Source organism: Schistocerca piceifrons, chromosome 2 (assembly GCF_021461385.2).
Source record: "Schistocerca piceifrons isolate TAMUIC-IGC-003096 chromosome 2, iqSchPice1.1, whole genome shotgun sequence".
In the NCBI taxonomy this organism is placed as follows: domain Eukaryota; kingdom Metazoa; phylum Arthropoda; class Insecta; order Orthoptera; family Acrididae; genus Schistocerca; species Schistocerca piceifrons.
The window spans coordinates 879,874,318-879,895,103 of NC_060139.1; the positions used below are offsets into that span (position 1 = coordinate 879,874,318).

General features: G+C 40.5%; 1 protein-coding gene across 1 annotated transcript in view; it reads right to left on the bottom strand.

Annotated features, from left to right (window-relative positions):
* LOC124777626 (glutathione S-transferase D5-like) overlaps nucleotides 1-20,786 on the bottom strand; it is a 57,284-nt gene that overhangs the window by 13,111 nt on the left and 23,387 nt on the right. Inside the window, exon 4 of the mRNA XM_047253100.1 lies at nucleotides 1,411-1,549. Coding sequence (XP_047109056.1) covers nucleotides 1,411-1,549 — 139 coding nt within the window. The remainder of the gene's footprint in view (nucleotides 1-1,410; nucleotides 1,550-20,786) is intronic.

Here is a 20,786-nt window from a genome sequence, read left to right on the forward strand (position 1 = left end):
AACTCTGGGCAGGCCAGTCCATCTCGTAAATGTTACTGTCCACAAACCATTGCCACACAGATGCTGATTTATGACAGCTGGTGTTGTCATCACACAAACGGTCAGCGTCTCCGAACTGCTCTTCTACTGTTCGCAGCATACGCCTTAAAATGTGTTCTTGTCCTTCCGCATTTAGCATTTTCATAAATGAAGCAGGAAGATCGCATTCTAACCACGAAAAACATCTCAGTGCTGTAACACCATCTCCTCCGCATTTCATTGTTGACACTACACACGACGGCACGTAACGTTCTTCAGGCAGTCTCCAACCCCAAACGCTTCCAAAGGACTGCTACAGGGCGTAGCGTGATTCATCACTCCAAATTATTCGTTTCCAGTTATCCACTGTGCAGTGGTGTCGCTCTTTATGCCACTTCAAGCTTGGTTGGTTGATCTGGGGTAGGGGGCCAAACAGCGAGGTCATCGGCCCCATCGGATTAGGGAAGGAAGTAGGCCGTGTCCTTTCAAAGGAAACATCCCGGCATTGGCCTGAAGCGACGTAGGAAATCACGGAAAAGCTACATCTGGATGGCCGGACACTGGTTTGAATCGTCCTCCCGAATGCTTGTGTTAACCACCGTGTCAACTCGCTCTGTTCACTTCGAGTTTCAACCTTCGTTTAGTTTTGACTACGGGAACGTGTGGCTTATGACGAGCTGCTGGACTGTTGTATCTCATTATTTCCAAATATTTATGCACAGTCATTGTGGTAGCCAGACTGGTAATATCACTTACGAACTCATGATTCATTCCTGCCACTGATTTCAAGTGATTTTTGGTAACCACTCCCAACTCCCCGCAATGCTCGACGGCTCCTACCCATCAGTAGATTAGGTCTGATCTTGGTTTAGCTGTGCCTGCTTCTTCGTCTTTCCAACTCACAGTCGTATCACCAAAAGTTGACTTGAGCAGTTTCAGAAGAGTTGAAATGTCCCTGACGGATCTGTTACTCAGATGACATCCAGTGACATAAGTCGCCGAACTCTTCTGACCGATCCATTCTGCTGTTACTGATTCTCCATGGACAACACTCAACTCCTCCTTTTAAACTATCAGCTCGACCTGTCGTGACGTCTAGTGGTCAGTACCACATTACAGAGGGATGTCCGAATACCTTTGATCAGACAGAATATGTGTTGCACAAAACGATTTTTATTTTGCAGACATGAAACTTAACGTAGAACGTGACTTCTGGAATGAGATCATGGGTAATACCAAAGATAGCGAGTGAAACTTGTAGTGAGAAACTGCAGGTACTGTTATGTCGTAATCCAGATAAATTTACACTCTTAACACCTGGAATGTTTGAATTCTGAAACATGCAAAGGAACGAGATACTGTTAGTGAAATGATATTAAAATAGGTACTTACGAATACTTTCAAAAATCTGGCGTATAGATCCTGGTCAAAAAACAGCCTTTGGTCAACGAGAGCACGTTTGCTCACGTCCTTAGGGTAGAGAGAGTCATCTTTTGCATACTTGGAGACGAGGTACATGGCGATGGCACGACTATTAAAAAAAAAAGAAAATATTGTTAGTAATCCTTTTACTCAACTTAATAACTTAAAGATCTACTTCTTGTCATTGTTACTACAGAAAATTCAGGAAAAATCTTGTGGAAACAAGTTTATATAATGTGTATTTTGCGTGACCTATGAATAGTGGAAACCTTGCCATAAGGCAACGTCAGCAGTGTAACTCCAAAAAGTATGGGATGGTAAATCCAAAAAGAAAAAATAATGACACAAAGAGGACAGTGGAGAGGCTAGTTAGTGTGAAAGAATAGAGCATTCAGTCTTGACACAGTAACGGAACAATTAATGATTTATCAAGGACAGATGAGGAGATCGCTGTGACTCGGGGGAGATGAGGTGGTTCTGACTTCAGTTATTAATTGCTTTAGAGCAACTGCAGTTTGATTTTGACGACCGGAGTCATCACAGGGAAACGACGGGACATTCTAGCCACTTACGGAGCAGAAATGAGACGAGAGCGGGTTTCATCGCAATAGACAGCTCTATGAAGCAGCTCATCAGATATAACAAAAATAGCCCTTCAAAGCAGCTCACCACAGGAAAATAACAGACGTCCAGCAGACAGTACATCCACTGGATTACGGCTGAACTCCCTCTTAGAGTTAGTTGAGCAGAGGTGTGATTTTTTACAGGACTCATTAATTCAAATAATTACTTAATTAAAATAGTACCAAGGACATATCAGTCAATCTGTTTATTGCTGGTAATCTAACGAGACGTTGTATCTGTTATAGATTACGGTAGTCCATGCTGATATGTTGCGTCAAGTGCAGGAAGCTACGAGTATTTTGTGCGTACTGCTCACATTATGGACCAGTGGCGGTGGTACGTATAATATACGAGATTACATGAAAACGGTCTACTGAATTGGAACAGTGGCTAAGAAAGTCGACTAGTATTCTAGAGCAGAGAGGTTTAAATATTGGTTGAGCCATTCAGATTCAGGTGTTTCAGGTTCCTTTGAGTTTTACAAGTTCCCCTAAATTATTTCAGGCAAATTCCACTTCAACGAGGCTATGGCAAATGTACTGGGTGGTTATAATTGAAGCGTAGCTACTCACAGAGGTTCAGCGTGGGCTGTAATTATCGCTTGGCAGCGAAACTTGTTAGATATTCTAATGCTTTAAAGTGAAAAAATTAGTTCCGGTTTTGGCCACCAGGTGCAAATCTGGCGCTGCGGTGGTCCATGTGCAATGGATTAGCAACGGCACGTGGGCAGGAAATGTCAAACAGATGATAAAGGCATTATGTTGATTTTATTTTTAACCGCCGCCTACACAATTCGCCGAATATGAGCACCGGAGACGAGTTGTTGCATCCGTAAAACGACGTCATCAACAGTTGCTCGTAGCACTTCCGGTGGAATCTGAGCGATGTATTCCTGTATACTGGCGTTCAGATAAAATAGAGACCGAACGTGTCCCTGGCAAACGCTTTATTTTAGATATCCCAAGAGCCAAAAGTCACGTGAATTCAGATCAGGTCATGTTGTAGACCATTCATCGGAATAGCCTTAGGAGATAACATGTTGGTGGCATGTTGCATTAAGCCGATCTTTCAATGGGCGAGTGACATGAGGAGCTGTCTCATCTTGCAAGAAGACAGTGATTTCCACACAGATGCGCTCTTCCAAAGCAAGAAGCACATGCTGTACAAGGAGATCTCGATAACGTGCAAACAGGGCCTCAGGGCGTATTCTCTTCAAAGAAGAGCCGAATGAGAATAACGGTGCTTCTGATTCCACAGCAGACAGTCACTTACGGCGTGTGCAATGCCTCTTTGTGCACAACAAGTGTTTTAACAGTACCCCAAATACGACAGTTCTGTGTATTCAGTGCTCCTTGTAGTGTAAAATGTGCCTTGTCGCTCCATAGAATATTGTCCGGCCACATGTCATCAGCTTCGATGCGTACCAGAAACGATGAGTAAATTCAGATTGTTGCTGCGGATCATGAGATTCAGCTGCTCCACCGTCTCGACTTGGGAACCTGTGTAAAATAGACCTCAAAACTTTTGTGCTGTTGACCATGGGATGAAGAGTGCTCACGACACTGCACGAGCAATAGCTCTACTCTGGATACGTGCTGCATGGCCAGTTACTAGCGACAGATACCTCGTCAACAGCTTCCATTGGGATAAGACGCCTTCCTCTTCCGGGTGTCACACCAAACTCACCCGTGTTTTCGAATTCCGTTATCTTCTTAAAACCACGTTATGACATCGGGCCTCTCCTCAGATTTTTCAGTCGGTGATTCTCCCTCAACGCAGTGGTTTAATAGCTGGCGGAAATACGAAACAGTTTCACTACAAGCGCACGGAATCTCCTCTCGATAGCGATACTCTTCATTCACGTTATGGCTTGTCAAATGACGGCACTGATGTCATACCATCATAAAAGCAGTGTACAGCGAAGATTTGCACCTGGTGGCTGAAATGGTAACTAATTTTTTCAGCTTCAATCGGTTCCACACTAATGCATTAGCATATCTACCAAGTTTCGCTGTCACACGATAGTTAGAACCCAGTCTGGACCTCCATATAATAACAGTAATGTCGTGTGACGAGGGCCTCCCGTCGGGTAGATCGTTCGCCTGGTGCAAGTCTTTCGCGTGGACGCCACTTCGGCGACTTGCGCGTCGCTGGGGATGAAATGATGGTGATTAGGACAACACAACACCCAGTCCCTGAGCGGAGAAAATCTCCGACCCAGCCGGGAATCGAACCCGGGCCCGTAGAATTGACAGTCCGTCGCGCTGACCACTTTTTTTTTTGTTAATCTCATTTTGTTCTACAGTGTACGTTGACTTTGTTCGTGGCGGACGTCTTATGACACTTGTTCTAGTTGTTCATTGATCCGTTCACTCAATTTTTTTTTTTTATTACAGAGGATAGCTAAACCCTCTGACCGAGCACACTGAGCTACCGTGCCGGCATCACTCAGCTACCGGGGGCGGACTGGACCTCCGTGAGTTGCTGCAACTTAGTTATAACCACGCGGTACTTCTCTACCCGTGCCTATTTGACATAATAATCTGTCTCTAAAGGCATTCAAGTGATCTGGACGTTCAGTACTAACCTGTCTCTGCTGGTGCTAGAGAAAATGACGGTTTCCCCTCAAAGTGATCTTCTTCCAAAAAAATGGTTCAAATGGCTCTGAGCACTATGGGACTTAACTTCTGTGGTCATCAGTCCCCTAGAACTTAGAACTACTTAAACCTAACTAACCTAAGGACATCACACACATCCATGCCCGAGGCAGGATTCGAACCTGCGACCGTAGCGGTCACGCGGTTCCAGACTGAAGCGCCTTTAACCGCACGGCCACACCGGCCGGCGATCTTCTTCCAAACAGCGTACATCTAACAGTGTTGTATTTCTTCTGAAATGGCCGTGACATCTTCCAACACAGCGAAGCACCGAACAGGAAGGATGAGTGTGATCCAAAGAAAGGTGAGAGTGTTAAGATCTACTGGTTAACTGCCGAAATATTCGCAAATTGACAGAGTTTGTTAGAGCTCCAAAACATCACTGAAGCTCACATAATACTAGGCATAGAAACCTGGCTAAAACCTGAGGCTGGCAGCAGAAGATCTTTAAGAAGAATTTAAGCGTGTGCCGAAAGTCTGAACGGAGGTGCACAAATATTCAGTCAGATTTTGATGAGATTTCATAGTTGTGCAAAGATTGGCAACTTGCTTTAAATGTTCAGTAATGTAAAACTGTGCACTTCAAAAACGATCAAACATGGTATTCTGTGAATATAATATGAATGAACCACAGCTGGAATCAAACACCCGGGAGTAACACTTAGTAGGGACATAAAATGGACCTATCACATAAGCCTAGTGGTGGGTAAAGCATGTGGCAGACTTTGGTTTATTTGTACGATATTAGAGAAATTCAATTAAGATAAAAAGGAGACTGCTGGAAAATCACTCGTGCTACTCGAACTAAAATACGCTCAAGTGTATGGGACTAGTGCCAAACAGGACTAACAGGGGATGTTGAACGTATACAGTGTAACCTCCCCACCGCAATTTTTAATAAGAAAGAAAATATGACAATACTTAATAGAAATGGGAGCCAAGTGTAACCTCCCCACAAAAATTTAGAAGTAATGAACAATATTTAATTATGAATGCTAATGGACACTGCTCTAAGCGCAACCTGCCCACAATCAAATGTACTGACAATGGCAACAAAATGTGAAATACGCAATCTGACTCAAATATAAATTCCTCATGAAAAATTAAAGTCCATTCAGTGATAAGAAAATTTAATTAAACCGAAATATCGGTCTTTGGCCCTGTGTAAAACAATCAGAATTAAAGTCTTACCTCAGAATAAATCGATGTCACATATCTGCTCTTGTTGTTGCGCACCGCTTGGAGGAACTGCATTGCAAATAATAATATTCTCTTTTTTTTTTGTGATTTTAGTGGAATTTTTCTTCAAAAAGAAGTGGAATGAAATGGTAAGTGCAACGAGATCTTTAGTTCAAAAAATTAAACTTTTGAGAAAATGCTTTTGAAATAAAAATTATTATTGGGAGACTTGTTGGAGATTAATTACAATAAATAAAATTTTTCATTATCTAATGATTATATTAATTAACAGTATACCTTATTCCTCATCTTGACCAGTGTTGCCGACCGCCTACATCACACAACCGCACTGGGCTGCTACTACTGACCGACCGCTCTGCATGGCGACTACAGACTGAGTACTGCTCTCAACTAGACAGAGCTACAGACTCGCAACGACTACTGTATTGCACTGGCCTACAGCTACTAACAGACTGAGCACCGCTCGCAACACTCGCGCGGTCAAGCGCATACTCTCTGGTCACAGATGCTACAATGCCTCGCCATCGCTGCTGCGTTACATACGTGTTTCATAACCCTCCACTGGGGGGGCAAAAATTTGGCAGCGATGGTGAGTCATTTGGACTTGCCAATCGCGGCAAAATTTTTCTTTAATTAACAAAATCCTACAACTTACAGAATATTTAAATGTTGTGCACACGCACTAAGTACAAAATATATCAGACAAAGACAAAATGTGAATACTAAACATAGTAGCAAATCAGAAAAAAAAGTATGTACAAATTTTTTGACAGATAAAGTGCACAGGCACTGAAAAAATTCTTTAGCATATGCAGAACAAATAAACAGACTGGCAAGAATAATTAGATGTAGTACATAAAGTAAATGTTGTGCACACGCACTAAGTACAAAATATATCAGACAAAGACAAAGTGTGAGTACAAAACATAGTAGCAAATCAGAAAAGTATATACAAAATATTTGACAGATAATAAAGTGCACAGGCACTGAAAAAATTCTTTAGCATATTCAGAACAAATAAACAGACTGGCAAAAAATATTATGTTGACAAGTGTACATGCACTGAAAAATGTCTTTAGCATTTTCACAACAAATAAACATAATGGCAAAAAAAAAAAATTCATGTCCAAAGTGCACATGCACTGAAAAATGTCTTTAGTATTTTCACAACAAATAAACATAATGGCAAAAAAAAAAAAATTCATGTCCAAAGTGCACATGCACTGAAAAATGTCTTTAGTATTTTCACAACAAATAAACATAATGGCAAACATCATGTCGACCAGTGACATAAGTGTACTCACACTGGAGTTTAGCGAATCGAAAAAATGTATAACCTATGAACATAAATGATGTTACCAAAAAAAATTTTTTCTTTATGTGACAAGAATCAGGATAGGAAAGGGAAGGATTGCATCATGGTTGTAGCACTTTAGATTGCACACAGCTGCTCTGAAAGTCCATATCTTTCCACAGTAGTACAACACCAAGTGACACAACTTGAAGTTCTTTTCCCATCAGAATTTATCAGTGTAGCCAAGACACTGAACTGTCGTAGTAATGTTCCATGTTTTCATTTTGGCAGTACATTAGGTACACCAAACAGTGGGACCATAATAATGTCTTCATCGCTCATGGTGGTGGACAGCATGTCGTGTCAACACCACACTCTTACAAGGCACACCAACGTAGAATTAGTGCAAAACCAAATATAGTGCTCCATGATCACTGGGATAAACAGGACAAATGGACATTGCAGTAATTCAGGGTAGTCAGCTTATGAGGTGAAGGACATCAAGTCACATAATATTGACAATTACAGTCTTCATTGATAGTTCGTGGCATTCATAGCCCAGTTATTGAACATTTCTGTACCAAGTATGTAGTATTACAGAAAAATGTTCATTAATTGTTTTACATAGAATCAGTAGCCTTCTTTTCCTGGTTACAAAATATTATGAAATAATCGCATTCTTTTCAGTTACAGAGTATAATTAAGAATCATTAACCTTCTCCTAATTACAGTTAATTATTCATTTGTCATTAATTAATCATTTGTCTAATTACAGTTAATTAATCATTTGTATAATTACAGTTAATTAATCATTTGTCGTTAATTAATCATTTGTCTAATTACAGTTAATTAATTAATCATTTGTAGCCTTAATTAATTACAAAGCATTATTAAACAGTACCATAGTTAATTAATTATGTGTCATTCCAATCTATTAAGAATCATTAGTCTTTTCCTAATTACAAAGCATTATGAAACAGTCACATTCATTTCAAATTACAAAGTATCAACATTGGAAACAAGAGCTAATCAATGGCATAATTAATAACAATTCGTGGAGTGACATTAATTATTGGCACTCAGTGGCCATCAAGTATTGAATAGAATAAAACATAGTTCATCATTCAGTATTATTCAGATCATTACAAAGTCATTATTAAAAATCAGTTAATTACAGTCAAATCATTAGTAATCACAGGCATTACAATAAACAGTGGCAGTTATTAGCTAGTGACAAAGCATTATTTTGAATATAGTCTCATTAAGAGGTCATTACTCGAGTGACATGCTATTCAGAGTTGATCAGTATTATTCAGAATTATCATAAACTAGTGACATTATGTGGGACTGGTAATACATTTTTTTTTTTTGGTAGCAATGCATTGCGTTGGGATCGATAATTAATTGCTGAGGCATAATACTTTTTGCTTTTGACCTATTGCTGCAAATGAGGATAGGTAACGTCATTCGTCATGAGTCAGCTGTAGCAAGATTATGTAACAAGGCAGTACATGTGATCACATTTATAAATGATAAACACAAATGGGTAAAAAATATAAAAATGCAAGTACTAGAACAGGTATAATAAGTAACAGGTTTAGTAAGTGTCATGAAAAACTTCTCCTGGAAAAAAATACAAAAACGGATTATTGACCTGAAAGAAGAAACGCACACTATGCTGAAAAGTAGTGAACTTCGAATTAACAAGTAGTGAAATGTGTATAAAATGTGTTCCATAGCTGTCCTTTCCAAAACTTTCCGTCATCCTACTATGCAATGTAACACCTGCTGTCAAAGCAAACTGCAACAAATACTTAAATAACTACGTAGCATAAATACATTACTTCAACATTATCCTCATCTGTAAAGAAAAAAAAACTTCATTATCCATATCATCATAACTTCACCATTATCATCACCTGTAAAGAAAAACTTCATTATTCATAATACCATTTCCTTCATCATTATTCATCAGTATTCATTATCATCTGCAAAAAATCACTTCATTACTCATTACATAATTATTCCTTATCACTAGCATATTTCATCACTAAAACTAAGATGTGTAGTTCAGTCTGACAGCCTGCATCAATCACCTTGTATTCTGAAAGAAAAAATTAGTTAAGACTGCTATTCTATGATGAGTATAGTATATTCTTGTTAATGTTTGTTAATCCTGATCCATTTACTCTTCCTCATAAAGTTATTGCATCTCCTTTCGTTTATTCCGAAGGTGAAATTCCCATTTATGTTAAATTTATTTCTTAGAATCATCATTCCTTTCTGAAATCGATGAACAAAGATTAATGTCTTGCATTTAAATCCTATACCCACTAAATAATGACTGGTTTATGGTGACACAATTAACCATACAGCATAACATGACAGAAAACGTAATATGTCCAAGACATTGACAGTGTTCGGATGCGAAAAAATGTACACAGAATAATACAATGCAGTAGCAAAAAAAAATGTGAAACAGTCACAATGTTGAGATGTCATAAGGCAAAAAAAATGTCAAAGTCGACTGGTGTGTGTTATATCTTAACTATTTCATAGTGCATACAAACAAAACTGGAGTACAGTCATATACACAAAAAAAATGGAAAATGTGCACGGTCTGATGTGTAACGACAAGAAAAGCGACCTGCTAACCTTACCTTGCCGGGCACTTGCCAAGAAAAAAATACGATAATCATCAATAATTAGTCACGTGAAATAATTGCATTAGTAAATGGCATCATAGTGTGTTGAATCATACAGTGGTTTCACTCAATAAACGGTTTAATGTTTGAGATATGGTGATTGCCTTTCGATTTTCTGGTTCTCAAAGTTTCGACGTGTACAACATTGGGGTGAGGGATGCTGCGAATCCGATACGGACCTGCGTATAGAAGTTCAAATTTACTGCACTTACCTTTTAATTTGCTGGATAAATAGTGTGTACGTACTAATATCTTCTGTCCAACGTGAAAGTCGCGGCGTGTACAAACCTGTTTTTGCTGTCTTCTCCGGCGCTCTGCGGCACGTTTGATGTTGTTCAGCGCAATGTCAATTATTTCGTGGTGTCGTAGGCGACGTTTTTTGGGGAATTCTATTAATTCTTTAATTTTGTTCGGTGGTTCAACGTTTTTCAGTATAACAGTCGGAGATAGCATAGTGGATTCATTTGGAATGGAATTAATTACATCTTGGAATGAGAGTATGTGTGTATCCCAATCAATATGTCTTTTGTGGCAGTATATTCTGCACAGCTTACCAATTTCCTTCATTAATCTTTCACAAGGGTTCGAAGAAGCGTGGTACTTGGATATATAGATCGGAGAAATGTTTCTAGCTCGTAACATGCGTGTCCATACACTACTACGAAATTGAGATCCATTATCAGAAATTACTTTCATTACATACCCTACATGAAATAGAAAATGTTTTACAAATGCTTTCGAAACAGTTTTAGCAGTAGCTTTGCGTAACGGAGTGAAAGTAACAAATTTTGAAGTGAGCTCAACAGCGACAAAAATGTAGCAAAAACCTCTGTTAGTTCTCGGAATCGGACCAAAAATATCTACTGCGGCCATGTGTCTTAATTTCACAGGTATAATGGGATATAAAGGAGGAATATGTGAAGTGGTGTCTGATTTAGCTTTCTGGCAAATTTTACAAGACGCTAAAACTCGTCGTATACGTTTTTCCATGTTGGTAAAATAACAGTTCTGTCTCAGTATAAGAAAACATTTTCGAGCTCCGTAATGTGCGTAACTTAAATGAGTGTACCAAATTAGTTTGTTAACCAGTTCGTCAGGAATGCATAATAACCAATTGTTGCTGTCAGGATGAGAGCGGCGAAACAGAATGTCATTGCGTACAGTGTAGTGGTTTCTAATCGTAACATTATTCTTATCTTGCGAAAGCTGTTTAATTTCTTTCCACACATTGTCTTTGTTTTGTTCTTGTGCTATGTCCTGCAATGACGATGAAATAAAATTTTCAAATGCAACTTGCTGAATGTACATGACACTGAAATTTGCTTTGCAGAAGTGGGTTGCTACGTCTTGCTGATTGTTGCTGAGAGAACGCGATAGTGCGTCTGCTACAACATTTTGTGTGCCGGGAATGTGAACAATCGTAAAATTAAATTCCTGTAAATACAGCTTCCATCTACTTAATCTATCGTGAGTGAATTTGGCTGAAAGCAAAAATTGTATGGCTCTATGGTCAGTGTAAACGGTGGTGTGTCTGCCATAAAGAAAATGCCTAAATCTCGTGAAAGCCCATACAACACATAATGTTTCAAGTTCTGTAACAGAATAATTTCGCTCAGCAGGTGACAAAATGCGGCTTGCAAATGCGATGTTTTTGATTACTATTGAACCATCTTCTTCAATTTCCTGGAAAATATGTACGCCTAAGGCGGTGTTGGAACTGTCGGTGGCAATGGAAAAATTTCTAGTAAGATCTGGGTGCGATAAAAGTGGAGCATTCAACAGAGCATGTTTCAGGTTCATGAATTCAGAGTGTGCTTGCTTATCCCAAGACCAAATAGTGTTTTTACCCGTTAATTGGCATAGTCTAGGCGTGTCTAAAGCAGAATGGTGAATAAATTTACGAAAAAAGTTAATTAAGCCCAAAAAACTGCGTAGTTGTTTCTTCGTCGTAGGAACGGTAATGTCACGTAGAGCTTGAAGTTTTTCCGGATCAGGTGCAATGCCTTCTGCTGAAATTACGTGTCCAAGAAATTTTATAGAAGTTTTCCCAAAATGCGATTTACTGAGGTTAACTGTAAGTCCTTGTGCATGGAAAGTTTGTAACAGTTGTTCAAGAATCAGATTGTGTTCAGACCAGTTAGCTTCTGCGATAAGAATGTCGTCTACATACGTCGTAATTCTGTCTTTAAGTTCTGTCGGAAGTATTGTGTTCAAACCGCGAATAAAAGCTGCAGAAGAAATAGTTAAGCCGAATGGTAATTTGCAAAATTGATAACAGTCGCCGAAACAGAGAAAAGCTGTATATTTTCTGCAGTTCGGATGAAGTTGAATTTGCCAAAATCCCGATTTCAAATCTAGTGTAGAATAAATAGCTGTACCATGAAATTTCTGTAAAAGTTCCTCTAGTGTCTGTGGTCGATCTGTTTCATTAATAATAATGTCATTAATGTGACGTGAATCAAGTACAAGGCGAAGTGAGCCATCTTTTTTCTTAACAATATGTAGTGGGTTTATGTACGGACTAACTGCTGGTTCTATAATTCCTTGGTCGAGCATATCCTGCAATTCTTTTTTAACTTGTTCTCTGTGAATATATGGAATGGGATAATGCTTTGCTTTAAATGTGTCGTGCGGTTTGACTTGAAATTCATACATAAAGCCGGACATAGTACCAGGAATGTTGTCAAAAACTGGAGCTTGCTGTAAAAGAATTTTATGTAATTGCGTTCGTTCGTCGTCTGTAGTTGCACTGCTCTCTTTAACCTTATCAGAAATCAATTGCATTACGTTGAAGTCAGCTTCGTCTGGAGTATTATAGTTGTGTACGTACGTATCCGTGAACAATGTGGGATTACAGTCTATGTCACGTGTTGCGGAAATGACCTCTGTGCGGTTAATTGTTTGTTCTTCCGCAGATAAAGAGTGCTGAAATTCTAAGGCCAATTGTATATTTTCATCCTTTAACATTAAATAAGAATTCTGAAAATCAATAACTGCGTCGTGTTGTACCAGAAAATTCGTACCTAAAATAACGTCTGTTGTCAATAAAGGAACAATCCAAAAATTAGAGTGAAAAGTATGACCTGCGATACAAAATGATAAATGTGTCTGTAATTTAACGTCTACTCCTTTACTCGATACTGCTCCTTTCACTTTTGTTTTGCCTAAAGGTAATGTCGGATAAGTATTCTCTTTGTTGCACTCATTAAAAGTCTCCTCATTTATTACTGATATAGGTGATCCGGAATCAATTACTGCTGAGAATTTCGATGAACCAATTTTAATTTCGATAATAGGATGTGAAATGGTTTTCTGAATAACTGGTCTTTCCTGTAAAAGAGTGTCTCTGATGTCGTCAAAAGTAATTACATTTTCGTGAACAACATTTTGCGTGTCTAAGGTAGTGCTTGTATTATTGGAAGATGCGTCCTGTACATTATCTAGTCAGATTCTATCTGACGTGTTATTATTATTAGGAGGATTCTGTGGCATTTCGACTATTTGAACTGTCCTATTACTTCTTCCAGGCGTGTTACGCTCTGGATGGTACCTACTGTCGGGTTCATTCATGAGAATATGTTCTTGCGTATGATTTTGCTGTTGGTATGACCGACTGTTGTTAGATGTTCGCTGAAAATTGTCCTCATTATTTTTACGTCTGTCGTAATAGTCATTCCTATACGGTGCATTACGATAGGAATTGAAATACTGTCTTCTTTGTACATAGTTGTTTCCTTGCTGACGTACGTTACTATTTGTTGGACCAGGGGCTATACGTCCACGCGGCGAAACATTAAAGCCTGGTTGACCTTGTGTATTCCATTGTTGGTTAGGTATGCTAACCGGCTGGTTTTGATGTTGTTGTTGTGAAACACCTCTATTGTTACTAAAGTGTTGTTCCTGTTGCTGAAAATTTTGACGGTATTGATAATTAGAATTTTGCCTGTTATTAAAGTTTTGGTAGTTTTCGTTCCTAAAACGTCTGTTATCTTTCCGATTGGAATTACGTCCCTGATCATAATTGCAGTACTGTTGTTGACCTTGGTTGTTACTCGAAAAGTTTTTGTTTACAAAAGAATAATCGGATTGCTGTACTTCCAAGAGCTGTAAAAGATCCCTGAATGCTGAAATGTTTTCTTTTTGCTGGCCTGTTAGAAGCGACACTCGTAATGACCGTGGTAATTTGGAAATGCATAATTGTATAAGTGCAGATTCACTGTACGGTTCACTTAGGTACTGATTTTGTTGGACCATATGCTCAAAAAATTGCGTTACACTGGGAAAATTTGAGTTCTCGTAGTTTGGCAAACTAATTAGTTGGTCTTTAATTCCGCGCTGTGTCGTCTTCGACCAGTACGCTGACAGAAAAGCATTCTGAAATTCCTCTACCGAGTAACACTGTCTCGCGATCGGTCTCATACGAGTTGCCGGTTCGCCTTCCAAAAAACTGCAAATAAATTCAAGTTTATGTGTTACAGGCCAAGTCGGTGGAAGAGCAAAACTAAACTGTTGAATCCAATCCAGTGGGTGAATCTGCGTTCTATCGTTTTTGAAAACCTTAAACTTTCTCACTGACAGAAAATGTTTGTAGTCGAAGTTATCATCTCTGCATGATGGAACAGGTTCAGGATCGTAAGAGTATCTATTGAACTGTGGTTGTTCGGAATCTAAGTCCCGTACTCTCTGCAGATTACCCAAATTATACGCGCTGCGTGAGTCTGACACATGTTCATAAAGTGGCGTCTGTTGTGTATTACTAACAGAAGTGTTTTTCATTTCTGTTACTTCTTGTTGTAAATTTGATAACTTCCTACGTAACGTGTTGTTAGATGAATCGATCTCATTAATAGTCTGCTGTAAATTTTGAAATTCAGGCGTTTGTATAAATGAAACCGGTGCAGTATCGTCTGATTTATTGTCATTAGTATTTTCGATAGCATCAATACGACTGGCCAATTCATCACATTTTTCAGTCAATATCTTAACCTGATCATCGGTTTTAGAATCAGACGCATTAATCTGTTTTTGCAACTTGCGCGTAGTTTCGCTCAGTTTTTTAACATCAGCTTTGATGACATCGCAATCCTGTGTTAGATCTAGTTGTTCGAATCTATCTGTCACTGTTTGAATATTTACTGTGTGTGTATCTGTTTTTGCTTTAAGATCAGAAATTTCATCCCTTAATTCCGCGTTCAATTGTTCTATGGTATTAATTTTGTCGGACACTGTGGTAATATTATTGTCTACATACGTCTTCGCTTTCGCGAATATTTTACGTTTGTCCTCTTGTCTTTGTGCAGTGATTGTTTCCATGACTTGTCGTTTTACTTTGTTTTGATCCTGAATAAATCTGCGGAAACGCGTATCACTGCTCTGTATGTGCTGATTAAAGCGCTCGTTAATCTGAGTGTTCTGCTGTTCGAATTTCGTGTCTATCTTTGCGTCCATAGTGCGCGAAAGTTCTACCGTCATTGCTCTAAACTCGTCCCGTAATTGTGTAGCTTTTTCAGAGCACTGTTTAGCGACTCCGCTAATTTCGTCTCTGAGTGTTTCTGTTGCGGCTGTTTGCATTTCCCTTAATTCTTGCGCAACAGACTTAATTTCTTCGCTATTTTTTTGTGAACAAGCCTCAATTTCCACGCGCAACTGTTCCTTAGTGTCATGGCACTGCGCGGCAACGTCTCTAATTTGTTCACTAAGCTGTCTGTTCTGTTCCCTAAGTTGTTTGACCTCTTCATTAAGTTTGTCTTGTTTTTCGTCATTTTTATCAAATCTTTCCTTTAAGTGTTTGTTATCTTCCCTAAGTTGTTTGAAATTTTCGTCATTTTTGTTCTTAGACTGTAGCATTATTGTCATAAATTGTTCCAAAGTAACATTACCTACTTTATTCTCAGTACTGTTTGATGGTGTATCTACAATTGTCGCGTTTTGTGTGACCATTTGGTCATTCTGTAATTTACAAAAAGGTTTATCAGTCGGATGTGCACTATCAGACACTGTTCCGGAATTAAATAAATCCGTTGTACTTTGTGTACCCTGTTCATTTTCATTAGACAAATTAGTCTGCACATTACTTGAGTTTTCCAAATCGGGTGTGTTAAGCTGGGTAGCGCTCATTACAATGGAGCGTCCCGCGTCATCAATTGTCGTCAAATGAACAGAAGAGACAATTGAGTTCGCTTGTTCATCATTAAGATAAAAGTCATCATTAATGGTTGTATTGCACTGATTGTTAGTGAACGCAGGATTGTCATCATCACACTGCGTGTCATAATTACTATCGGTCACGCTGTTCAAGTCGGTAATTTCATTCAAAATACCTCGCGATACACTATTCACAGTCTTTCGCGGCATTTTTACAATAGTCACAATTTTTCAGAAAATAAATAAGCACAATGCAAAAGCAACACACAAATACAACAGAGCAACAAATTGCCGTTGACCTGTAGAAAGAAAGTCACAAGTTAATAAAAGCGTAGCGCCAAATCCTAATTATACTTAAGCAAATAAGAGCAGATATCTGACTGTCGCTCAAAAGACTCTCAACGAAATACGATCCTGGAATGGGTGTCGCCAAGTGTAACCTCCCCACCGTAATTTATAAGAAAAAGAAAAGACGATACTTAATACAAATGGGAGCCAAGTGTAACCTCCCCACAAAAATTTAGAAGTAATGAACAATATTTAATTATGAATGCTAATGGACACTGCTCTAAGCGCAACCTGCCCACAATCAAATGTACTGACAATGGCAACAAAATGTGAAATACGCAATCTGACTCAAATATAAATTCCTCATGAAAAATTAAAGTCCATTCAGTGATAAGAAAATTTAATTAAACCGAAATATCGGTCTTTGGCCCTGTGTAAAACAATCAGAATTAAAGTCTTACCTCAGAATAAATCGATGTCACATATCTGCTCTTGTTGTTGCGCACCGCTTGGAGGAACTGCATTGCAAATAATAATATTCTCTTTTTTTTTGTGATTTTAGTGGAATTTTTCTTCAAAAAGAAGTGGAATGAAATGGTAAGTGCAACGAGATCTTTAGTTCAAAAAATTAAACTTTTGAGAAAATGCTTTTGAAATAAAAATTATTATTGGGAGACTTGTTGGAGATTAATTACAATAAATAAAATTTTTCATTATCTAATGATTATATTAATTAACAGTATACCTTATTCCTCATCTTGACCAGTGTTGCCGACCGCCTACATCACACAACCGCACTGGGCTGCTACTACTGACCGACCGCTCTGCATGGCGACTACAGACTGAGTACTGCTCTCAACTAGACAGAGCTACAGACTCGCAACGACTACTGTATTGCACTGGCCTACAGCTACTAACAGACTGAGCACCGCTCGCAACACTCGCGCGGTCAAGCGCATACTCTCTGGTCACAGATGCTACAATGCCTCGCCATCGCTGCTGCGTTACATACGTGTTTCAACAGAGAAGGGCAGCATGAATGGTTACAGGTTTGATTGATCCGTGGGCGAATCTCACAGAGACTTTGAAAGAACCGAACTGGCAGAATCTTGAAGATAGAAATTATTCCGAGAAAGACTACTAATAAAGTTTCTAGAGCCGGAGTTATATGGCTTCCAAAGGGATCGTAAGGACAAGATTAGATTAATTATAGAACGGACAGGGGCATTTAAGCGTTCTTCTAGCGCTCCTTGTGTGAATTGGATGGGAAAAACCGTAATAACTGTTGCAATGGGACCCTCTGTCATACCCTTCACAGTGATTCGCAGAGTATAGATGTACTCGTAGAGCCATGTCTTACTTCCATCATACTGTACAGGCAGTTTACCTTTGCCCTATGCTTCAGAGAGATAGAGAGAGAGAGAGAGAGAACTGCGCAAACATAAGTGACACGCGAAGCTAACGAACACTTGAAATGTTTTGTGCAATAGAAATTAAAACTGAAACCAGTCTTGTCAGTAATGATGATGTTTGATTTGTTGGGCGGGCGCTCTACTGCGCGGTCATCAACGCCGGTACAAAGGCCCAATTTCACGCAATCCAAGTTTTTCACAATCCAAACCAGCCACGGTCACGCATGATGATGATGATGATGACAACACAAACACTCGGTTCCCCGGCGGAGAAAATCCCCAACCCTGCAGCTAATCGAACCCGGGACCCCGTGATCCAGAGGCAGCAACGCTAGCCACTAGACCACGAGCTGCGGACAGTCTTGTCAATGGACTTCGCATTCTGTAGAAATCATTTCTTCAGCGTAGCCAACTTGAAAGAGCAATGCAGTCGCAGTTTGGAATAAGATAATTACGTTGTGAATATCTCTAGCATGCTGGAAAAAGATAATTATCGAAAACTGCCAATCTTCACGAATAATAAGGAAGACGATAGACTTTCTGAGGCAATAATCAATAGAATTATATGTGCCAAGACTACCTACGTTTCATTGTGAACTCATAATCCATGCGGAGGAAGCGAACGGTCTTTCGGACCTTTGCGAACATCATTGGATCGCCGACTAGGAGACAATCTGGTCAGGCGGACTTCCAGGAAGTTTGGCCGCTGCCGCCGATCCAGCTCGTTCTGGCTTTGTGAGCTTTAGCTTTGTTCTGTGGTTGTGTTTGCACCTGAGCTACCTATGGAACTGAGACATGCTTTAAAAAAAAAGGACAAATGACTCTATTCGTCGACACGGTACGGACAAACTGCTTCTGAATTGGCGAAATGAAAGACAAAATTGATACGAAAATATCGGACAACACCAACAACAAAGACAGTGGCTCGCAGTTTAGTGCGTACTACGATCTGGCCATGGTGAGGGTGCAGCATTGTAGTGGGACGAGACCAATAGGCCTATGTATTCTCAATTGATCAGAGACAGCTCATCTGAGATCACAGGCTTTAGGGCGATATTACAGAGGATCCTATACAGTTCGCCCTGACCGCACGGCCAGGACATGGAAACAAGTAGAGAAAGCTTGACAGTTTGCCTGAATATCAAACAGCCTGCCCTACTCTTCAGGGTAGGAAATGAAATGTGTTTACAGGATGAAAATATAAATAACAAATTAAAGGAACTCTACGGCAGCCAGTTACCATTTTAGATTAGCCGCAGAGCATTCTGCCGAAGTCTGTAGGGAATTTAACTATATGATGTGGCTGGAGACCCGTGAAATCTTTATATGAGTTATAGCCCAATGTCTACGTGGAAATACACATGTCGGAAATATATATATATATATATATACACTCCTGGAAATTGAAATAAGAACACCGTGAATTCATTGTCCCAGGAAGGGGAAACTTTATTGACACATTCCTGGGGTCAGATACATCACATGATCACACTGACAGAACCACAGGCACATAGACACAGGCAACAGAGCATGCACAATGTCGGCACTAGTACAGTGTATATCCACCTTTCGCAGCAATGCAGGCTGCTATTCTCCCATGGAGACGATCGTAGAGATGCTGGATGTAGTCCTGTGGAACGGCTTGCCATGCCATTTCCACCTGGCGCCTCAGTTGGACCAGCGTTCGTGCTGGACGTTCAGACCGCGTGAGACGACGCTTCATCCAGTCCCAAACATGCTCAATGGGGGACAGATCCGGAGATCTTGCTGGCCAGGGTAGTTGACTTACACCTTCTAGAGCACGTTGGGTGGCACGGGATACATGCGGACGTACATTGTCCTGTTGGAACAGCAAGTTCCCTTGCCGGTCTAGGAATGGTAGAACGATGGGTTCGATGACGGTTTGGATGTACCGTGCACTATTCAGTGTCCCCTCGACGATCACCAGTGGTGTACGGCCAATGTAGGAGATCACTCCCCACACCATGATGCCGGGTGTTGGCCCTGTGTGCCTCGGTCGTATGCAGTCCTGATTGTGGCGCTCACCTGCACGGCGCCAAACACGCATACGACCATCATTGGCACCAAGGCAGAAGCGACTCTCATCGCTGACGACGACACGTCTCCATTCGTCCCTCCATTCACGCCTGTCGCGACACCACTGGAGGCGGGCTGCACGATGTTGGGGCGTGAGCGGAAGACGGCCTAACGGTGTGCGGGACCGTAGCCCAGCTTCATGGAGACGGTTGCGAATGTTCCTCGCCGATACCCCAGGAGCAACAGTGTCCCTAATTCGCTGGGAAGTGGCGGTTCGGTCCCCTACGGCACTGCGTAGGATCCTACAGTCTTGGCGTGTATCCGTGCGTCGCTGCGGTCCGGTCCCAGGTCGACGGGCACGTGCACCTTCCGCCGACCACTGGCGACAACATCGATGTACTGTGGAGACCTCACGCCCCACGTGTTGAGCAATTCGGCGGTACGTCCACCCGGCCTCCCGCATGCCCACTATACGCCCTCGCTCAAAGTCCGTCAACTGCACATACGGTTCACGTCCACGCTGTCGCGGCATGCTACTAGTGTTAAAGACTGCGATGGAGCTCCGTATGCCACGGCAAACTGGCTGACACTGACGGCGGCGGTGCACAAATGCTGCGCAGCTAGCGCCATTCGACGGCCAACACCGCGGTCCCTGGTGTGTCCGCTGTGCCGTGCGTGTGATCATTGCTTGTACAGCCCTCTCGCAGTGTCCGGAGCAAGTATGGTGGGTCTGACACACCGGTGTCAATGTGTTCTTTTTTCCATTTCCAGGAGTGTATATATATTTATATTTGTATTACAGAAGTTCCCTTCTTCAAGTATTATCTGGTAATGATTTACATTAGATTTTACTGCTGTACTTAAAGCTTGTGTAGAGCAAAAAACGTGCTTGTTTAATCGGAAAAGCACACAATTCATCATCCCATCGTTGTGGTTGAAAGGTAAATGAGACTGTAGGTTCCAGTCTATACAAAAATAATTGTCG